General features: G+C 47.0%; 2 protein-coding genes and 1 non-coding gene across 3 annotated transcripts in view; 2 read left to right on the forward strand and 1 right to left on the reverse strand.

Moving 5' to 3' along the window:
* PPEF1 (protein phosphatase with EF-hand domain 1) overlaps nt 1–134 on the reverse strand; it is a 39547-nt gene extending 39413 nt beyond the window's left edge. Inside the window, exon 1 of the mRNA XM_086879987.1 lies at nt 73–134. The gene's annotated coding sequence lies outside the window, so the exon portion shown is untranslated. The remainder of the gene's footprint in view (nt 1–72) is intronic.
* RS1 (retinoschisin 1) lies at nt 122–21502 on the forward strand. The gene is made up of 6 exons (XM_023918445.2): nt 122–4962; nt 12747–12772; nt 13083–13188; nt 15876–16017; nt 16162–16357; nt 17478–21502. Exons 1-6 carry the CDS (start codon nt 4911–4913, stop codon nt 17628–17630), a joined length of 675 nt encoding a protein of 224 aa, XP_023774213.1. The 5' UTR covers nt 122–4910; the 3' UTR covers nt 17631–21502.
* Nucleotides 157–229, forward strand: TRNAV-UAC (transfer RNA valine (anticodon UAC)). The gene has a single exon. It is a non-coding gene; the product is annotated as a tRNA-Val (tRNA).
* Nucleotides 21503–21805: the final 303 nt, after the last annotated feature.

Raw genomic sequence — 21805 nt, forward strand, 5'->3', positions numbered from 1 at the left:
CAGAAAACGCATTAGGGTAATTCTGAATTACTACATTTGTTTTTAATCAGCAAGCAATTAAAGAGAAAATACCAGACTTCCCTCCTCAGGCAGGCAGGGAGGTGTGGCCAGAGTCTCGTCTATAGGGGCAGTGCAGCGCGCTGAGGTGTGCGTGGCGGTTCCATAGTGTAGTGGTTATCACGTCTGCTTTACACGCAGAAGGTCCTGGGTTCGAGCCCCAGTGGAACCAGCACCAAGGCGCTAGTTTTTATTTCTTTGGTTCACGTTAAGTTCTTCAATAATTTCTTTTAACGCGATGAGTTTCATAAGCGGTTAAAGAAGGCGGGGGCCCTGCATGCGGCAGAGGCGGAGCACTGTTTCCAGGGGAGCAGAAAGGCGCCTCAAGTGGGAAACCCTGTCACAAGGGATCCCTTCCACAGGCTGCAGCCTTGGCTGGGAATGCCCGCCTGCAAGAGGAGCCTTTCCCTGCCAGCGCGGGAGAGGAATCCCCACCTTACCGTGGTCCCTCGGAGGGGTAACCGAGGGGAGCACAGAGAACAGAGGCAGTGGGGAGAAGCAGCAGCCCGTGCCTCCTCCCAAGCGGGCGAGGGACAAAGGCAGTGGTGAAGTCTGCAAGCCCCATGCATCCCCAAGGAGTCTCACCGGGACAGCCTGGAGCATGGGTCCTCTCATCTCTGTGTTTGGAGACGTGTTTGAGCGCGTCCCTTGAGCGGGAAAGGCCAGCGGTTTTCACGGCACACAGCTAGCAAGCACAGATAACTCCATCCTTGATTTCCCCTGTACTGTGCATATCGTTTTTATTAACTGGGAAAGAAAGAGCCATCTCAGCTTGCCTCAGAGCAGTTTAACTTTTAAATTATAACATGTTGTCTCATTTTGCACAGGCAAGGCTTTAGAAAAGGGTAACCTCTGGGCATGGGTGCTGGCACAGCATCTGTCTGTGCGTGGGAGCCCTATCGAGTGCTGGGGCTAAGATGTCTCTGCAGAACAGTCCCTGAGCTCCACTGACCTGGAGTCAGCTCTTGATTATCTTGGAAGGATCAGAGTGGGAGGGTGTGATTTACCTATCTTAAAGATTAAAGAGAAAAAATTGGCTTAACTTACATTAATCAGAGACTTATTAAGAAACTTTCCTTAATCATCATCATATTGAGAAAACTATTAACCTTTGTCAGTGCTTGTTCTCACTAAACAAACACTCTGGGTTATGGGCAAGCTGCAGTCAGTGATTGCAGATAAAGATTGCAGACCAAGGGTACCTAGGCCTAGGCCAGGTTGCAGAAGCTCTCTTGGGTGGAAAGCAGCCCTACATCCCATAGTGAGACCCGGCAGGCTAAAGTTGTAACATTAACACCATACTGATACTAAGGGCCTGTGCATAGTGCAACCTGAAAGTGAAGAAGTACTCATGTCTGGTTTTCCTCTGCCTATTTGCTTAGCAGTGTGTGTGCAGCCCACAGGAGGTGAAGCCAAAGCAATGCGATTCCCCGTCTGGGGTAAACTGTCTTCCACAGCCCGACTACTTCCTGGATATAGGCTCAAAGCTGAGTCAGACATAGCTAGACTTCTAAAGTAGGATATGCAAGTCTCTGGTGTAGGTTCATCCCATCTAATAGGGATGGTGAGTCCATATCCTGCCATCGACAGCCACAGCATCCCCAAGTGCATGAGTTACAGGGAATAGGCCTGGGCCTAGTGGTCAGCACTGCATAATTATCTGCCTCATGTTTTCTTAACATTTAGGAAAAAAATCTCCTTTTCAGAAGATGACTGAAGCTCATGCTTCAGACTTGTGAAAAGAATGTTTTATTCTGAGAGCCATATCTTAAATGTAGTCTACTGCAGCTCCATCCATTTGAAGGCGTCCTGCTCCTGACTCAGGCTCCAAAAACATCGACAATTTTGCCCTCTCCACACATCAGTATCCTGCTTCTGAGAGATGTCAGTGGTTCACACGTACATGTATAAATGTGTGTTTTGTACGTTCCCTTACTGTGCTAAAACAAAAGTGTGCCAGTCACACATTTCTGCTGAGACACCACTTGTCATGTGCATTCAGCTTCCAGACACATGGATCTGTGCGTGCTGCTCCGATTGAGCCGTCTGGCACTCTTACTTGGGGAGAAACATGACACTACTACATGGAGTTCCACTTTTCTCTCACACACAAGTACTTTTGTCTCCTGCTTCCCCTCTGAGGCCACACACACGTGCTGCCAGTCAGACTAAAAGCATCTTCATGGTGCAGGGTGATCTCTGTGTTTTTTCCCCCAGTCTGGCAGAAGAAACACGACAAGACTTCTGAGGGCTATGAAAACATAGCAAAAGGTCTTAGGGCCAATGGGACATGAGCTAGAGCTGGAGATGTATGGACGAAAGAGCAAACCTGCCCAAGCAATTCCTGTTTTCCATAGCAGTGGGAATGTTACCAAACTGTCTTAATTTGGGTCATTTGTACTAGTCTCAGTTTTGTTCTGTATTCAATGCCAGACTAATCTTTATCCTTTCTGAAACTGTATTTTTCTTTTTTTATACAGGGCAAATGTAGAAATTTCTGGTGCTCTATTATGTACTGGCCATTAAATTTTTTCTTCCTTCTGTACCTGAAAATATTTCTGTGCTTGCTAGGAATTAACTACTTCATTCATTTAGCAATGCTCTCTGCAGTGGCAGCATGGTTTTGCTGTTTACAGTTAATAAAATGATGGACTATCAACACCATTAGATACAAACTCTCAGAACTGCATACTATTTATACAGAGACATTAATTTTATTGCTCTTCTAATCTTCATGTGAAACAGTTTGGTTTTTTGAATGCTATACACAAGTTTTTAAACAAAGGCTGCCTTTCTTTCTCTGTGGAGGGAGTTTTATAACTGGGCAGCCAACAGTCTTAAGAGTATCCCTTTGGACTAAATGTTCTTTGATAAGAGCAGTGCTATTCCTGAACATGTTCCCTGAGCTACTGTGCATTTCTTACACCAAATCAAAATGTATTTGAAGGGTGGGGTTGACCATAAACCAAGCTGATTTAAAGCTGCATGTGGTGATGGGAGATAATTTGGCTTTGCTTATCTTTAAAACATGGTAGTTGATTTCTTTTTGTGTGAGTATCTCTCCTTCCCTGTGACCTGTCCTTATGAGACCATAAGGTGAGAGGCTGAAGCTCAGGACTGGTTTTCCATGGGATATGTGGATGAAGGTATTTAGGGATTTTTAAGCTGGGATTTTCAAACCCATGAGATTTAGATACCAACTGCTCATCAATGCAGAGAGAGAATAGATATCTGAGTGTCTTCAGCAGTTCTGGAAATCTCAGTCTCCTTGGCAGCCCATTTTAGACTGAACAATATAAAGAGGATACTGTGTAGAGCCTGAAGTGAAAAGCTGCACTGCAGCAGATGCCCGGAGCCTGCCCTGGTACCCTCAATGGGTCTCATGTTTCTTTAATTCCTGGCTGGACCTTCCGGTGGGTCTCACTGCCCTGAGAGGGGAACAGCATGTGAGCATGAGGCCTCTAGCAAAAAATCAGGAGCAGCCCCTGCCCTTAGAAAAATTACCCCCTTCCTGGTGCCTGGGATGAGCTACCCCACCTGCTCACTCTTCCATGCTTTGATTTGACCCCCAGTGTTTGAGGTGAGCTGGCCCAGGTCCATGAAGAGGAATGACCATGTCTGTGGAGGGGTCTGCCTGTGACAACCCTCCTCTCCGTGTAGGCAGGGTAAAGTGGGGAAAGTGTTAGGCTGAGGAGGTTAAACTCCTTGAGGCTGAACACAGCAGTGAGCCCCCTCGGCGGGAGACTCCTCCCATCCATGGCACATACCCTGATGAGTCTGGGATGTGTTGATGCTAGAGGTGCGACTGCAGTGGGATGCTGTACCTGACAACAAATTTACAGGGCATTCCAAATATGTGGATATCCAAAGGCAAGTAAGATGAATCCTGCCCAGGGGACTGTTTTCAAAAAGCCAGCATCCTTGTTTGCACAGCATTTTTGAATGAATATAAACCAGAAGATTAGAGACATGTCTGGCTTAACTCAGCAGCAGCCTATGTGATCTAAGCAGTTCCTTAATCTATTCCCAATGCATGCAATCTGAGATCTCTTGAAACAAAGCAAGCTGCTTCTGAAGCAATTGCTTTCAAAAACCTCCATTAAAAATTCACTGCTAATTTCACATAATCAACAGAGATTTGAGGAACAGGTGCAAGATCCACTGGAATCTCTAGCAGTCTGTTTTTATCTCGAGTCAGTCATTCTAAAATCAAATCTTTGATGTAGGCCGGTTGAGAGAATATTGTAGGTAAAACTGTTAGCAAATAGAGGATTACATTTTTGGTTAGATATTTTTGCAGCCTAGCAAGTAAATAACTGAAAAAACGCTATTTTTGTTTGATCTACTAATTGCAGTTTTCAGCCCTGTGCAATTTGGTGACTGGAAGAGCAGTAAGGCCAGGGCAGATTTCTACACACAACTGTTGCTAAGAAAGACATTGCTAGTGTAGAGGTAAATAATTGGGGTGGAAGATAATGAATGCATGCTATGGACAATATATACAATACATCTTTTGTAAGCATTAGGCTTCTGCATTTCTGTAGGGTACGTATATGTGGTTTATATGTAGGTATATTCTGGTTTATTTGGACATATGTCTGCATGTACAATTAGATTCACACTCAAGAGTGTCAGTACCTCAGTACTTGTTGCCTTTTAAAAGCTGTTACACATGGCACAGTCTCTAGGATGGAGTTTGACAGGAACAATTGTGTACTTGGCTTGATGGTGCTTGATAAAATCATGGGAATGGAGGAGAGTAAGGTGCTTAGGCAACGCTTAAGTTAATCTCATGCCTTCCCATCAAGCCAAGCAGTACACTAAGGAGCTATTCACAACGGAGGAAGGAAAAGATGCAGTTCAAGATGGGGAGCGTCCTGCTGTCTCTTCTTTTCTGGTACAAAGGTACGCACTTTGCCTCCTGAGAGGCGCTTTCAGATATCCCTCTTTGTGTTTCCTGTTTCAGGCACGCTTTCTTCTGCCAGGGGCTGTGGGATACCGAGCAAGCTCTTCTCTACATTCTCATGGAAACATAATAATTTGGGGAAAGGCAAAATGTGGAGGAGATGTGTAATTTATGTACATGAGTGAGCAGCATTCTTACAGCTCTATGAATATTCAGTAGTAAAACTCTGTTTCAAAAAAATAATTGCAGTGTAAAAAAATTGCCATATAATTTGTCAAAATATGATTTTGCAAAGAAAATTGTAGTGCAGCTGAGCCAGTGTGTAAATAATAATGCTGATTTGAAAAATGAGGTACAGTATACATAAAAGACTGGTCCTTCATTAATCAAAACTCTTGATTAATCAAAAACTGATAATTTTCTCTAACAGCAAGGCATTGGTGATGAAGGCTGCCACTTTTTTTAAGGCCTTTCAAGGTATTGTGGCCTGGAAAAGACTTCCTGGTAAAGATACTTTTAGAACAAAAAGCAATTCATAAGTCTAGAAAATGGGAAAGGTATGTATAAATTTTTAGGCTTTCTCATATTCATTTTTCAGAAAAGTAGTAACAAAAGTAAGTAAGCAGGAACTAGAAGGAGCCAGAAAATTTAGGGTTACAATCTTCTTCCATTTTTATTCACCCAGCTGTGGAGAACAAGGAGATAATTTCCTGGTTCATGTTTAAATTTCTGGCTTCATCAAAGCCAATGGCAAAGCTACTTTTTTCTTGTATGAGGCTGAGAGTTGCTCAAGTGGTGGGCAGTATTTATCGACATGAGTCTATGAATCAAGTATGATCTGTCAGGGTGAGGAACAGATTAAACAGACAGTCCAACTTTTCTCCTGTGGGTGTTGAAATCGTGGTGTTTTCCTATGTCTGGGTTTTTTTTTTCTATCTTTCTCTGTTTCCATTGAATATTTTGCTCTACCAAATTTCATGGGTAGGAAAATAAATACTTCTCAGCTAGCCGTGCTTTCATTTCTTGTTATGTTTGGCTGTACTCAGCTCTGCCTAATTAATATGTCTTTCTTTTAATCTCCCAGCAAATATTTGTACGTTCTCCTCTTACCTTATCTCTTCACTCTCCTTTGTTTCACTTGGGAAGGTTACTGGTGCCTGAGCTTCTAGGAAGAGTGTTTTTATACAGACTCCAGCATTTTTTTTTCCCTATGGGTGGCATAACTGCAATTAGTCCTTGGAATAAGTTCATATACCTTGCTCTGAATTCCAGACACAGCTTGCTTTTAATAGACACCCACACATCAGGATATTTTTGGAGAGCCTGCAGTGAAAAATAAGTTGCAAGATCACTTTCCGGGCATCACTCCTTTGGTATTTAATTAATTTTCTTAATTTATTGAATTTCTTAATTTACTGCTTTTCTCTGCTCCGCGGTCGGAGTGTCCTCTTGCGGACAGAGAGCAGCCCGGGTCCCCCTCACACTCCCGCCTCTCCCAGCACCAAGGTGCCGCTAGGTCAGCCCTCGGAGCTACGTGCACTGATGCCTCCATAAGCTGCTTAGCTTATTTTCCCTGGCAGAGCAAGTGGCTTAGAGGAGCACCCGCGGGCCCCGCGCCTCGGCTGGGCTTGTGTTGGCTGGGGACAGAGCAGGGCGGCAGCAGCAGCAGCAGCAGCAGCAGCAGCAGATGGTGCCCCGGGAGGGCTCCTGCGGCCGGGGCTGCCGGGCCCCTCGGTATGGCGAGCGCAGCCCCCGAGCCCCGCAGAGACACGAGCGGCACGAAGGCGCTGGAGCGCCCCTCGGCACCTGGAGGAACAAGCACACCTCAGCGAGTCAGGAGAGGGGATTTCTCTTTTTCTCACCCGTTTTTGGTAGCTTTGAAAAAAACCAAACCAAACCAAGAACCACCCCCCCCCCCCCCCCAAAAAAAAATTAAAAAAATCAAGGTTCAAACATGCCTTTGGATCACAGTAAATAACATCTATAGTAATGCTACCCTTTGGCACAATCAATGCATCTAATGAAATTACTATGCAGGCAATGTTCTGCGTAGTTCCAAGCAGGAAGGAACAAACATGTCAATAAGGTCAGAAAATGCCAAACGTTTCTAAGGAACACTTTGGGAAACAAGATAATTAATTATACATCTCTTAAGAAAAAAAGGGAGGAAGGGGAGATTTATTTTTTTTCAAATTAATTTAGCTTTTTTCAAATATTGTCACAACACAAAAAAAAATAGTAGAAACATTATGGAAAAAGATAAATTAATACGAGTTAAATAAGTGTAATTGTGATTAGTTAAATATGTTTATTATTGCCTTCAACTAAATACCAGTAAATATTAAATGGACCACAATAAAAATGAATGAAACAGAAAACCTAATGAAAATCACTCAAATAAAGCAAACCAAATGGAAATTAAAATAATACAACTGTGAAGAATCCCTACAAAATGAAGGATGACGGAGCAGATTTAAAGCCTGAGAGAGAAGTTTAACACAAAGTATGAGACCTGCCCTCGGCAGGCTGATGTCCTGTTGCCCTGAGTGGCTCTGCCGGTGAGCAGCAGAGCTCGGAGCTCGCAGGCTGATGTGTGCCGGGGTGCTGGCGTCCCGCTGGCTGCTGCTGGGGCCACCAGGGCATCTACGGGAGAAACGGGCTGAGCGCTTGGCCAGCGGGGCTTTAGCTGCTGGAGCCCCTGGATGGGCACCCTGGCAGAGCTGCCCGTGTCCTGGAGGCCTCTGCCTGTCGCCACGGCTCCCACGGACCATTTAAGCTTTTTAGAAATAAAGGTATTCGCACAACACACGGTCCCGTGGAGCCTGCCTAGCGTGGCCATGGAAAAAGCCCCAGGGGAAAATCGACAAAAGCTATCACGAAGCGTGTGGCAGGGGGGCTGTGCTTGCCAGGGGGTCCGGGGACTGGCAGGGGCTGCTGCAGGTGCCCCTGGGACCACTGCCTCCGGCACAGGGGCAAGGAGACGTGGGGAGAGTGCCAGGAACGTGGCAGCTTCCCGAAATGCACCTTCTTACAGAGGCTGCTGCAACCTGATGTGAGTCACCTCAGCCGCCTGGCACGATTTTCAGGGCTGGGATGTAAAAATAGCCGAAGTTAATAATATAGCAAGATACAAACTAGCACCCAATGGGCACAGAGGCACTGCAATGCTTTTTTCAGTGCCTCGACCCTCTGTATTGCTCTACAGGCTGTTACCTAACTCTGCTTCCTGATGCTTTCTAATGCAGTGCTCAGGGAAAAGAGGGCCTTTCAGAAAGCATGATAAAACCAGTGCCACCCGTTCCAGCCATGCCTTTCATTTTGGGACTTTTTGGAGCTTTTCTGGTGCCCCAGTCTTATATTTCTGGGGTTTAAGATGTTTTCCTTTCCCCTACCCCATAACCCACAGGTGCAGAAGGGAAGCAGGTGCAAAAGGAGCCATTGTGCCCAGAAAGCACTGCTGCAGCATGGAGGCATTGCTCTCCATTTGGAGGAGAGAGAATAATTTTACCTCTCTGAGTGCTATTAAACTGAGATGTTGCTTACAGAGATGAGACAAAAAAAATCAACTATTTTCCAGCTGAAGCTTCTAGGACACCCATATTATAAAGTGAATAAATAACGAGATGAACATTTTCACATACTTTTCCTGCAATGATCAAGTTTATGTGAACTTAAGCCAGTAAATTGAGTCACTGACATTTATTCTGTGTTATATTTTATTTCTTTCTTTTTTACATTTCACATTTAAAATGTGCTTTCTCATGCTTGTATTTCTGTCACTAATTCCTACTAAAAGATGACTTGCTTCTGTGACTTCATGGTCAGGATAGTGAATATGATTCCTCAGAGTTACTGTACTGAACATAGCCTTTGACAGTGTTATTTCTGCCCACACTTGTCTTCCTCCTTTCTTTCTCTTGTTTAACCACATTCCTAATGGTTACAATTTTTCTATTCCTGTCATTAAAATGCCAGCAGCTGAGTTTCTTGCTATTGATTACCCCTTTTCCCAAGTAGCCCTAATCTGTGGCTGTTGCTTTACCCAACTTCCAACTCAGAAAACCCCATCCTGGCACCCCAACTCTTTTCTTTCTGCCCCAAACCTGGATCAGTTCCTGGAGTATCATTCCCCTTCATCTTGCTCAGCAGCAGGTGCCAAGTGGAGACATCTCAGGAACTGGGCTCCAGCCCAGCCTCACCAGCACAGGTTCCCTGGCACAAAATTATCTCCTGGATCTTGTCCCAAGCCCTGGTCCCTAAATCTTGTATTATGGGATAGCATTTGTACATGCCAGTGCTCTGGATGCACCGCACTGCAGGGTGGGATGAAGGGACAGGAAAGGCACATGCCTTATCACTCTGCCTCCCAAAAACATGGATAATAATTTATTTCACTGAACTAATGGTTTGCTGAAGGTCCTAGTGGGCTGTAAATAAAGCTTTTTCCTTTTTAATGTTTTGGGGTTCTTGTCAGTCCTGAGCTTTTAAAACAACAGCCCCTGGCAGCCGTGCAGACCTTATGACTCTCCCTTGAATTGCAGCAATTGGTTTTGTCTGACCTACAATTACCAATTATCTTTGTAACCTTCCTTGCAGGCAAATATGCTCGCTTTTAAAGCATGCTGCCCATCACATTTTTAGACTATTGGCAGCCAGCTTTCCTCTTCATTTCCTTTTTAGGACAGGGTCTGTCACAGCTGTAAACACACCAATATATCAATTACTATGTTTTGTGGCCAACTGCAGGCAAGGGCATCTTTCCCAAAGCCAGGGGTTATCAGGCAGGGCATTTGGCCATCCACAGCTATGCTTACCCCACACCAAGCCTGCTGCTCCTCTGTATCATGTCTGGATGGCTGAGACCTTTGTGGGAGTGAGCCCTTAGCAGTTCACCTTTCATAGCTGAAGAAGGGGAAGCCGAATTCCTATTTGAGGTGTTTAAGTCAGCAAGTTATGTGGTGAGGAGTGGAGGTGCCCAGCCCAGCTGGGACAGAGGGGAGGCGTTCCAGCACCTGTGCCCTGGCACTGCCTTTGTACCACTCTGTGTTGTGAGACTGACCCAATAAAACACTGCATTGAAAACAGGGCTTTTGTGCTTAAAATTCACCCTCTTTCTTGATTTTCAGTGGTGTCCCCTGGCAGATGAGGCTAAAAGCCCTCAAAGCCACTCTTGTAGGTCAGGAACAGACACCACTGGCTGAGTGCCACCACCCACAAAATACTGGGTCACCTGGGGAGGAGGATTTATTCCTGGTGGTTGAATTGATGCTACCATACACCCACCCACCTGAAATCTATTCCTTTTTTGCCTGTTGTTTCACTCATAGCTGTGGAGTTTCCAGCTGCATGTGTCAATGGCATATTAAATTTTGGTCTTAGTTCTCAAAGGGAGGGACTCAGGAGGCCTATTAAATGGCTCAGCATGGTCACAAAGCAATATCCTACATCATCCTGGTAACTCGCTTCCCCTTGCCCCACCCCAGGCATGCACTGCTCAAGAGCAGGCCTCACCACACTACAGTCATAGAACATAACTTCCTTAGGTTAATGGCTGGAGTCAATGATCCAAAAGAAGCCTTTTCCAACCCCTTTTTCAGTCAAAGTACGTTAAACCACCATAAGAAAAACCCCCAAAAAACCACAAAAGTTTTCTCCACAAAAAAGCAGTCTTTTAAAGATGAAAATAAAGTGGTTAAGCAGCTGGAAGGAGCCGAGCCTGCAGCCCTGTGGGCCAGGGATTGCTGGGCAGTGGGAGCACACAGCAGGTTTGATGGCTGGGGAGCCATCCCCAATGTCGGGGTAATGAAGCCCTTGCAGCTAGTGCACCTGTCCTGCTGGGAAAGAGCACCATTCTACGGCCAGAGGGGCAGGAGAGACACCTGCCAGTCTGCATCTCATGCCCCAGGTACCAGTGTCTCTCCAGAACTGGCATCAAACAGCACAGGACAGGCAGGAGAAGCAGGCACTGTATTACTTTTATTGGCAAAGATGGTCCAGTTTTGGTAAATGATAAAATCTCGGTTTCTCTTGTATTGACTGACAGCATTAACTTAAATCACCTTCACACAAGTTTAAGTCAAACTCTTTGCCCCATGTGGCACAGCACAGGGGTAGCTTTGGGTTTTTCCCCTCTGCCTTGGTTTCCTGATTGCACAAAGGACTCCCAGGGCTCGGCTTGGTATCACTTGTGCTGGGAAAGGTGTAGTGCAGTGCTGTGTGGGGCCCCCAGCGTACGCTGTCCAAGATGTCTGGAGATGTACAAGCACGTTTTCCTCCTGAGCATGCTGGGCTCTGGGTGATCCCTGCCTCCCTCTTGGCCCTGAGTAGAAGCCACAATTTTTTATTGTAGACTGGTGTTTACTTCTTCTGTCAGGGCCAATGACATTGGTTAATGTGGTAAGTTTCTGATGCCAGAAATGCTACTCTGGGACACTGAAGTACAGGAGACCATCCCTGTGTTAGAGAAAGGAATTTTCAAAAAAATTCTTTATTGTTTTGCTTTTTGTGGTCTTTCTTTTAGACTCTTGATACATTTTGACTCATTTTCACACCCAAGGAGCGGTTGCATTTCAGTAATAAACAGTGCTCTGTATATAGTTTATATTTCAGCTGATTGTAATTGCTCTGTGTTTGTGAGTCTTTTTAGATGAAACTTGCTATAGTAATGTAAGATGTAAATTCCTAGCATTAGCTGGAGCTTCCTAGGCTCAGCAAAGTGAAGTGCATGAATGAATAAATGATAACTAGATTTCAGTGAATAATTCAGAGTCTAATTCATTTGGTAAAAAAATCATGTTTTCATATTCACAAAACCTCTGGAGATGACAGCTTTCTCATGGTTCCTGTATGCAAGCTTTTACCTGCTCAATCACTTTTTCCTTACTAGCTTGTAGATTCCCCACATCTTTGAAAACCTGATGTTTGACATTTGACTTGTGTTGATGAGTTATCAGCAGTCATGGGATTATTTTTTATTATTTTATTTTCATAGCTGTTTGGGAAATATTCTACCAGTCTAAAAGCTATTAACATACTCTGCTTTGGACTTCACTATGAAGCAAGATGAGCCTTTTCAGTAAGGAAAAAGCCTCATAAAAAAGACATTGCTGAGTAAGAGGCAGGAGATATAACAGGTCAGATGTTGCAGAAATAGCATCTTTTCCTCTACAGCCACAATTACTGGTTTTCTCTAAGAAAGGGAAAAAGGGAGTCTTGTCTTTAAAACAGATTAGGAAGGCCTATTTACATTTCTTTTTTCTCTGTCACATCCAGAGGGAGTGATCTCAGGCCAAGCACTTCATGAGGTGCCCTACCTCCTCCAAAGATGCTTGGGATCTGCAGTGGCACCAGGCTAGGATTTCACCCTTGAAGTTCATCAGCTTAAACAATTTAAAGGGAAAATGTGACAGGGAAAGTGTGGAGCAGAGAGACAGAAAAAATGGATATTGGCAGAATTATCTGTAAAGCAGACTGAGGGGTACAGTTAGTGTTTTGCTTCAGGGTGATTCAGGTGTATCTGATCAGAAAGGTGAGATGTCAAAGGCAGCTGGCAGAAAACCTGATGGAGGAATTGTAGCACAGGCATGAGCACATGCAGTGTTCCTGACCGTGTTCTCTTGCCTTCTCCTGGCAATCATCTTGGGGAAATGTGGTAGATTTGTCAGTCCTTCCTCTGTTTGTCTCTGTCTCAGGAGTAAATGTTGATTGTATTTCCTAATGTTTGCTTACAGCATCTTTGTTTCTGACTTCTCTCTCTCTCCTTCCCTCCATGCCCACTGCCCAGCTGTGATGGCCCTCTCCCCAGGAGAGGTAAGTCTCTCTGGATAGTTCTGCTGCCAGGTAAATGCTGGGAGTCTGACACTGCCCAGCCCTGGTGCCTTAGGGCTGAAGGAGGGAGGGCACCTGGGCCTTCAAGCTCAGGCACATGCTCTGACCTCTGAATCCATGATACACTTCTTTGTTTCATGCTGAGCTGGCAACAGGAAAGGGTCTCAGACAAGGTGCAGCAGTCCAGACAGGCACAAGCATTTGTCTAAGGTTCAGAATTCAGATTTGGCCTCGTGACACTATTGTTGATGACTGTGTTGATTTATTACTCATTTTTTACCTTTCCTTTTAGGATGAGAGACTGGAGCTGTGGCACAGCAAGGCTTGCAAATGTGATTGCCAAGGAGGCCCTAACTCAGTGTGGTCCAGTGAGGCGAATGGCTTGGAGTGCATGCCAGGTAAGCTAAATGCCTTTAGCTGTGTTTGTCTGGTGCCCTTCAGCAGCTTCCCCTTTGCACCTGGCGTTGCAGAGCTGGCACGTTCCAAATCCAGCTGCTGATGGCACTGGTGGAACTGAACCACTGTGAGGTGAGGGCATGGCCCTGCACCATCAGGCAGAGGCAGCCCTCATGCCTGGGCCTTGGAAAGTCACCTAGCGTGGCCCATGCTGGCCAGTGACAGTGGGCATTTGTCTTTCTCCCCCTGGAGCCCTTGGTGCTGGTGCTTCCAGAAACTGGCTGGGGCAGCTACTGCCACGTGTAGGAATTGCTGTGGGAAACCTTTTGTACCACGTGGGCTCTTTCTCTCTTGCTGCAATTTAGCCTGTGACATCTTCTAGACTCTCCAGGGATCAAGAAAAACAGCTTATTCCTTCTTTGAACATATTTTTAAAGGAAGGGAAGGGAAGGGAAGGGAAGGGAAGGGAAGGGAAGGGAAGGGAAGGGAAGGGAAGGGAAGGGAAGGGAAGGGAAGGGAAGGGAAGGGAAGGGAAGGGAAGGGAAGGGAAGGGAAGGGAAGGGAAGGGAAGGGAAGGGAAGGGAAGGGAAGGGAAGGGAAGGGAAGGGAAGGGAAGGGAAGGGAAGGGAAGGGAAGGGAAGGGAAGGGAAGGGAAGGGAAGGTGGGAGGTTTGGTTGATCCTCTCCATGGCCAAGGAACATGTGGGCAAGGAGCAGGAATGGGTTTCCTGACCAGGCCAGGTGTGAGGAGGTATTTCTCACAGTAGCATTATGTAGCTGAGTAATGAAGGCATTTACCTTGTTCTCCTGATTGAGGAACATTTCCAGTGTAACTCCCAGCTGTCGCTGTCCCCAGAGAGGGGCTTTGGACTCCCCTTGCCCAGCCCAGCCCAGCTGATGTGGTGTGGCCTGGTGTTCCCTGCTGCCTGGGGACAGTTTGCAGAGCTGCCTCTGGCATGGCCAAAGGAGCAGCCAGCCTCACAAATGCTGCATGACTTTTCTCTGGCTTGGCAGTAATGGTGTTCAATGGTTCAGCTGCTTTGGCTGGGCAGGCACCAGGCATCTGTTTTGGCAGGTCCCTGTGCATGGCCCAAATGGACTCACCAGAAGGTGACCTGCTAATTGCATTACAGTTGTGTAGTCTGTGGATTAGTGTTGCTAAAAGTAAAGTTGGGTGGTGTTCAAGATAAGCCTGATGAATAGTAAACACACAGGGCCACCCTCTTGCACAAGGGGAGCAAGGCTTTTAATGTGGTGGAAAAGCATGTTTCCATGCCTGGAGGAAGGCGGGACAGTGGCTATATGTTTTTATGGGGAAAAACACGTTAATGAGGTTCCAACTGAGGAAGATATGTTAATGAGATATTGATGCATGCAGTATTGACTAGTAGAGCTTGCTAATGAGACATCAACTGCATGGCTGCAGTGCGGGGGAGTTGCACTGGGGAGGCCACAGTCATGCCAGGCTCTGAGCACCCAGTGATGCTCCCCATATGTTGATTGTTTCTAACACAAAGCACCACGGTGGTTGTTCAGGCATGGATAAGGCATGGAAACCTCTTACTCACAAGTGAAACAGTGCAGAGCTTTGATTGCTCCTTTATTTCTGAGATCCATGAAACAGACTATGCTAAACTGGAGAAAGACAGAATTACCTCTGGGGACTCCAGAGAGTCCATAGGCTGCAAAATCAGAAAATGCAGACCATGATATAGATGTTTGCCTAGGCAATCCCTATGTGACACTTGGGTACCTTCATTCTCTGTATCTTGATGCACAATGATAACCTGATCACATAAAAATAAAGATCATAACAAAAAATCCTGATGCTAGGTCCAGGTATCATGCAGGTGCTCAGCATCAGTAAAGTCTTGCCTTCCAGAGGTGGTGACCCACCACAGAAAGTTTTAATGGTGAATGAGTATTTCTTTCTCCGGTATTTTTGCTGCCAGTGGTAGTCATGTTGAATTTCTCACTATTGTGGAAGACAGCTGTGGGGGCAGGATTGTTACCCTGAAGATCTGAAGTCAAAAACTGAGATGGAAATCCCTGAGTCCTCAGCAGGGCTGTGCATGATGCCTCACTGGCACCAGAGCACCTGCAGGTTTTCACAAGGCAAGGCCAGCTCCGGACACAAAGAAGGTCCCCATAGCAGAAAGAGCAGATTTGCACCTGAGGGTGCTTGTGGAGGCACCCCTGGTCACCACCAGAGCTGGCTCAGCAGTTTTGCCATGCAACTAGAGCTGTAAATGAAGATAGTCATTAGAGGGGCAGAAGGAGGTAAAGCCCAGCAAGAAAAGAAGTGCCCAGCATTACTTAAGGACCAGGCAAAAACTGACAGCCTGAAGGCTGGATCGAGGTTGATGTATCCAGTCAGGCTCTTCTTCCACATGCTTACAAAAGGCAGATTAAGACTGCAACATCTGAATAAAGCCTTTCCCCCAAAATGCTGCAGTCAGAACAAGTCTAGTAAGTTTGAGAGAGGAAGTAGAAATTAACACAAGTGAAGGTTAGAAATGATGACCTATGGTCCTAGGGCAGGTTATGGTCTGGAATAAGAGCATTCTCAGCATCCTAATCAAGAAGAGAGATCAATGAAACCCCAGGAGGTGTTCACAATATGTGTGCCAACACATACAGAAAACAGAGCCATTTCTGTCCCTTAAGTATTTTTTTGCCTTGTTCTGCAGAGTGTCCCTACCACAAGCCCCTGGGCTTTGAGTCTGGTGCCGTCGCACCAGAGCAGATCAGCTGCTCCAACCCTGAGCAGTACACAGGCTGGTACTCCTCTTGGACAGCCAACAAGGCCCGTCTCAATGGCCAAGGCTTCGGGTGAGTTCACAAATTCCTCCCTCAGGGGTCCTGGAGGCTGTGGGTGTGGGGTTGGGGCTGGGGAGTCCTGGCTGTGTGGGGGAAGGAGGGTCTGCCTGGGAGGGCATGGTGGAGGACAGAGCAGGGCTGGTGCTGTTCCCCCAGGTGTGCATGGCTCTCTAAGTACCAGGACACTGCACAGTGGCTGCAGATTGACCTGAAGGAGGTGAAGGTGATTTCGGGGATCCTCACACAAGGGCGCTGTGACGCTGACGAGTGGATGACCAAGTACAGCGTACAGTACCGCACCGACGAGAACCTCAACTGGGTGTACTACAAGGACCAGACCGGGAACAACCGGGTCAGTGACCTTTGCTCTTTGGCCACTGGTGGAAGGGTGGCATGTTTGGTGACAACAGGTCTCAGAGGGAGGTGCATCAAAAGGGGGTCCTGTGGGAGCAGCAGTGTCGATGGATCTCGGTGCTCACTCTGCATCAGGGAGCACCACAGAGAGAGACCATTCCCCCTGAGGTGAGAGTGTGTCATGCTGACCAGGGCAGAATGACAGAATACATTATTTGTGTTTTCTAATGATCATACTGGAGTCCAGATTAAGCTCAGAGGCATTAGCTGGCATTGCAGAGGAGGCAGCACTTCCATGATAAAACCTCTTTCTTAGCTGTGGCCACACAGCCCCAGCCATGCTTCAGCACTGCATGGGTATTTATTTTATTGCCATGTCCAGGGATAGAGCGTTATCCTGGTGCAGAAAAACCTCTTAGACAAAATCTGCAACTGGTTAAGTCATAACCCACCAAACCATTCTCATGCTGCACTTGTTACTGGTTGACTTGAAACAAAAAATTGCATTGGGGAAATATTACAGAGTTGCCTCTGATCCCTGTGCAGTCCAGCTGGGCTGGAGGATGCCACACCTGCTGCCCCTCAGGTGTCCTCAATGCCCATCTGTGGGAATGGCCCTGCCCCAGCATAGGAAGCTCTGCTGGCTTTGCTGAAGTTCCTGCAGTCTTGGGGAGATGCTGAGCTTTCCCAAAAAACAGGCCATGTCAACAGATGTGACATCCAGGCCAAGGAATGGGAAAAGGAGCCTCAAATGTATTTTTTAGTCTATATTGGCTTGTATAGCTTATGAACTTCAAATAGCCAAAGACAACCATGCTCGCTCCAAACAAGCAGTGCCTTGGTACAGGAAGGTAAATGAGAAAGAATGGGATAAGAATGGGTAAGATTTTCTGGCCTAACTATAAAAAGTACAGGACTGATGGGGGAAAATGGCCTGCTTAGAAAACTGAATCAGTGTGACAAAAATTGTCTACATCTGGCAATTTTTAAAGTCTTTTGTTTTGAAGGTGGATGGGAAGGAGCTTCCTCCTCCTCTGCTCTCTGCACAGACACCCCAAACTCATGGGATGGGATTTCCAGCCCCCTAACCCCCCACCCATCCAGCCCTCCCTTCACAGGTTTTCTATGGCAACTCCGACCGCTCGTCCTCGGTGCAGAACCTGCTGCGGCCGCCCATCGTGGCCCGCTACATCCGCCTGATCCCGCTGGGCTGGCACGTGCGCATCGCCATCCGCATGGAGCTCCTCGAGTGCCTGCGCAAGTGCGGCTGAGCGCGGGGTCCGGAGGGCTCTGTGGGTGCCCGTTGCCTGTGCAGCCGCCCTGCCTCGCCTCGCCCCACCACTCCTGCAGTGTCAACGCCCAGCCTGCCACGGGAAGGGCTGTCTTGAATAAAATGTTACTTCACACCATGCCTGGTGATACAGATGATGGGGGGTTGTGGGGGACACACTGGGGAAGACGAAGGTTCAGGGCCATGGCTTGGATCCTGTGAGATGCGGTGCTTCTGGACCTGGATGTTAGGTTGGGGAAATGATCATCACAGTGAGCTGTGAACATTGAAATACATGCAGATGGGGTCCAAAGGCAGGACTTGGATTCTCTTTGGGAGGGCAGGTGTGTGCCAGGACAGACATCTCACCTTCGTGCCCTGAGACAGGGTTGGGGCCAGATCTGGCCTGTTCCCAGTACGAGGGCCCCCATCTGAATGTCACACTCTCAAATCGCCTCATGTTTGCTTGTATCACAACCCCTCTGGCCTGAGCTGCTGTGGCTGGCTTTGGGGCAGACGTCGGTGCCTTGAGCACTGGCTGGAAAGCCCTCTCTGTATCCTGTTTTTGCACTGACACATCTTGGGGACTCTAGCACTTTGCTTGCTCCCTGTCAATGTTTAGGCACAGATACAGGGACTCACTCTTCTTAACTGTTTGATCTCCATGGCCCCATCTCCAGTGGGTATTTAGCACCCAAGGAATTTGGGGCATGTGGATGGCGGGCCCATCTTCCTGGGGTGAGGCCCCAGTCACTAAGGTTCATGTCCCTTCCTCAGCCCAGGGGCCGATGCTGAGTACATGTGGGAACTGCAGCCCACACAGCTCCCATGAGGGAGGCTTGTGGGGAGCTCTGGAGTGATGGCTTCGGTTTGCCTTCCCACACACCTGCAGCACAAACCTGGCAGGCACCAGAGGCCTTTTCCCTATTTTCTAACAATCTGTGCATCCATCCCAGAGTAATAGCATCAGAACCTGAACTGTCTCAGGGAAGAGAGGAGAGGCGTGAAGACATCTGCCTCTCCTGTCCTCTCCTTATCCCTATGGGAAGAGAGTGAATACTCGGTGAGCACGGCAGGAGTACAGATATGACTAAAAACAGATGAGATGTGACCAAAAACATGATAATAGCCTTTGGATGGCTGTGCAATTCATCACATTCATTTGTGAGAGCAGATGTTTTATTCCTGCCTTGTTTTATTCCTGTATGTAGAGACAAATAATAGCTGTCAGGGAAATAACCTCTTCTGGCAAGTCTGAAAGCTGCTCCACTAACCAACAGTATGAGGTCTACAGAGATGTAAAAAAGACCAGTTCCCATCTGCTGAGATGATTGCCATACACCAGCTCTCCCTTGCTTCCCTCCCACCTCCTCATCCATGGATAGGACTTTTGCCTATCCACAAATTGGTCTAGGACACATTTTCTTAGTAAGAAATCACTGTGATTCTTTTAATGCTGAGCAGTCAAGGCAAGCTCTACTGAGAAGATCCACTGAGCTCAAGGCACTTCCTCAGCAGCCAAGCTGTCGGACCAGCATGGTATAGCAGCTCCCTGGAGGCACTGCACATCCAGCACCAGGGAGACAAGGGCTCCCCAGCATCCATCACACCAACACCAACACTGAAAGCTGAAGCATTTCCAGGCCCTGGATGCAGTTGCCAACGTGTTAACACACAGCTTTCCCTGCCCTAAATGCAGCACAGGCAGCTCTGCACTTCTGCTCCATGTCCTGATGGATGGTAATAGGGGAGGGAGCCTTGGTGCTGATGTTTTCCTGCATGACTGAAGGGTGGAGGGGTGGCTGCAAGGGGCAGAAGGATGAACTGGGCACAAGCTGGTGAATATTTGTATCATTCCAAAGCAGTTATGCTTGACTGTAGCTAGTCACAGTCTCATCTGTGACTGGCCTCTGACAAGCACCTATGCACAGGCTAGAGTTTTTCAGTTGTCTGGTTTTGGAAATGCACCCAATGGCGAAGAACAGAAACTCTTGTGAAATGCACATGCCTGAACAGATGGACCCCACACCATAACACACCAAGGCACCACACTAAATTACGTATCTTCACATGAGTGATCCTACTTAGAGGATATAATAAACCTTGGAGGAAGAAAATACTTTCTAGTTAGAAAGGACCTGTGCTATCACTCTTCCAGACTCCCGTCTTCAAAGAAATCATTAGACCTTTTTCTAGATTGAAATGTATATACATAAGATGGATCACAGTGCATTTCAAAGTTCATTTGCCTCTTGCAAATTCCCTTGGTCTGCAGTTCACCTCTCTAGCTTGCATGGGGAAGGGACCCACTTCTGACTTGCAACTAAATGGTTCCTGCTAGAGCAGGAGTTTCTGTTCTGATCCTTGCTATGCAGCTCACTTGCTAATTGACCTCTAGAAATTCACTTAACTCTCAGCCTCTTATATAAAGAGTGCTGAGAGGCTCAATTAATTAAGTGGTCCTAAAATGTTTTTGACTTCCACTTCTGCATAAATTCAGTATGTTGGAGTAACAGTGTGACTGAGGCCATCATGAAAGTGAGACAGCACTAGCTGAAGTATAATTACATAAATACAAAAGCTTTTCCTCACAATCATAGAATCACAGAATGGTTTGGGTTGGAAGGAACCCTAAGGATCACTTAACTCCTATCTCTCTGCCATGGGCAGGGCATCTTCCACTAGAACAGGTTTCTCAGAGCCCCATCCAACCTGGCCTTGAACACCTTCAGGAATGGGGAGTCCACAGCTTCTCTGGGCACTCTGTCCCAGTGCCTCACCACCCTCACAGTAAAGAATTTCCTCCTAATATCTAATCTAAACCTGCCCTCCTTAATAACTCCTACAGTTTAGAGCCAATCTCCCTTGTCCTGTAACTACATGTACTTGTGAAGGTCTCTCTCCAGCTCTCTTGCAGTCTCCTTTAGCTACTGGCAGGTGCTACAAGGTTTCACCAGGGCCTTCTATTCTGGGCCCAAATCACCGAGCCTGTTTTCATGGGAGAGGTGTGCCAGCCCTGCGAACAAATTAGTGACCCTGCTCTGGACAAGCTCTAATAGGTTCCCATCTTTCTTGCACAGGGGGGCCCAGACCCGGACCCTCCATCCCATGGGGGTCTAAGACTGACTACACTGCGGATACCACATTGAGGTGCTCAACCTCTCCATGGAGATGGCCACTCCAGTTTCTGAGGCTCTGCAGGGGGTACAGAAAAAGGGGTACTAAATGAGATCGTTGGAAGAGCCAAGTAAAGGTTTAAGAGTAAAGCCAAATCCCCCAGAGCACTGGGCACCTCAAGGAAATGCATTCCAACCCTGTTTCTGGATGGAAATGTTGAAGTGCTGAACTGTCCTGGTGGCAGTTGAAGTCATTAGGTCAGGCGGGAAGTTTCCCTCTTACGGAGGCGATGGGCACAGCTCAGTGCAGGCACTGGCAGCAGCCTGGTCTCACCAAGGCTGTGGTTGCTGCACAACCCATCAGTAGAGAGATCTAAAAGACTTCAAGTCCTGGCTTTCAACAAGTGTTGCTGGAGCTCAGAGGGAAAGAAGAGAGGCCCAGGAAAACTGGTCACTACTCATCAGTTTGTTTCAAATTACGCCAAAGAAAGAGATTCTAGCAGGGAAATATTTAAAGTTATTTAAAGCTGCACACAGTAACAAAAAATCTCATAGCCAGGATACATTAAAGAGGAAGCCATAAAAAAACTCTTATTGCTGACACCTCAACATTTGCCTAGAAGTGTCTCGGTTTACATATGACAATGATGAAATGCCATGATGACACTTTTCCTGTGGCGAAGACGGTGGGCTGGAAACTTTCGAGGCTTTTTTAGGCCAGGTAGTGCCTGCTGAGGGCCTTGGCGGGTTGGTTCAAAAGAAAGAACAGCAGAGATTCTTGCCCTAAAGAGCAGAATCCATCCTGCAATGAGACTAGAGGAATGGTGGGCAACAAGGTGCTTCAAGGTGCCCTGTGGTGACATCCCATGGAAACATCAGGCTTGTGGACAGATACTGAGTGGCCTCTCAGATGGGGGAGTCAGCCAGGACCTGGCAGTGACCCACTGGGCACAGGAGTCCTGGCTCTGGTCTGCTCCACTCAACTGAGCCACACTCATGTAGGGAGAGGTGCTCTGGAAGAGACAGAGACGTGTCAGGAATAAGATCAGCTGTTGAACAA

This window comes from Cyanistes caeruleus, chromosome 3 (assembly GCF_971803275.1).
Source record: "Cyanistes caeruleus chromosome 3, bCyaCae1.hap1.1, whole genome shotgun sequence".
Classification (NCBI taxonomy): Eukaryota; Metazoa; Chordata; class Aves; order Passeriformes; family Paridae; genus Cyanistes; species Cyanistes caeruleus.

Coding starts and splice junctions, on each gene's coding strand:
- RS1 (XM_023918445.2), top strand. CDS start 4,911: ATGCAGTTCAAGATGGGGAGCGTCCTGCTGTCTCTTCTTTTCTGGTAC. Junction 16,018..16,161: donor CTCAATGGCCAAGGCTTCGG/GTGAGTTCACAA, acceptor CTGTTCCCCCAG/GTGTGCATGGCTCTCTAAGT. Junction 16,358..17,477: donor ACCAGACCGGGAACAACCGG/GTCAGTGACCTT, acceptor CTCCCTTCACAG/GTTTTCTATGGCAACTCCGA.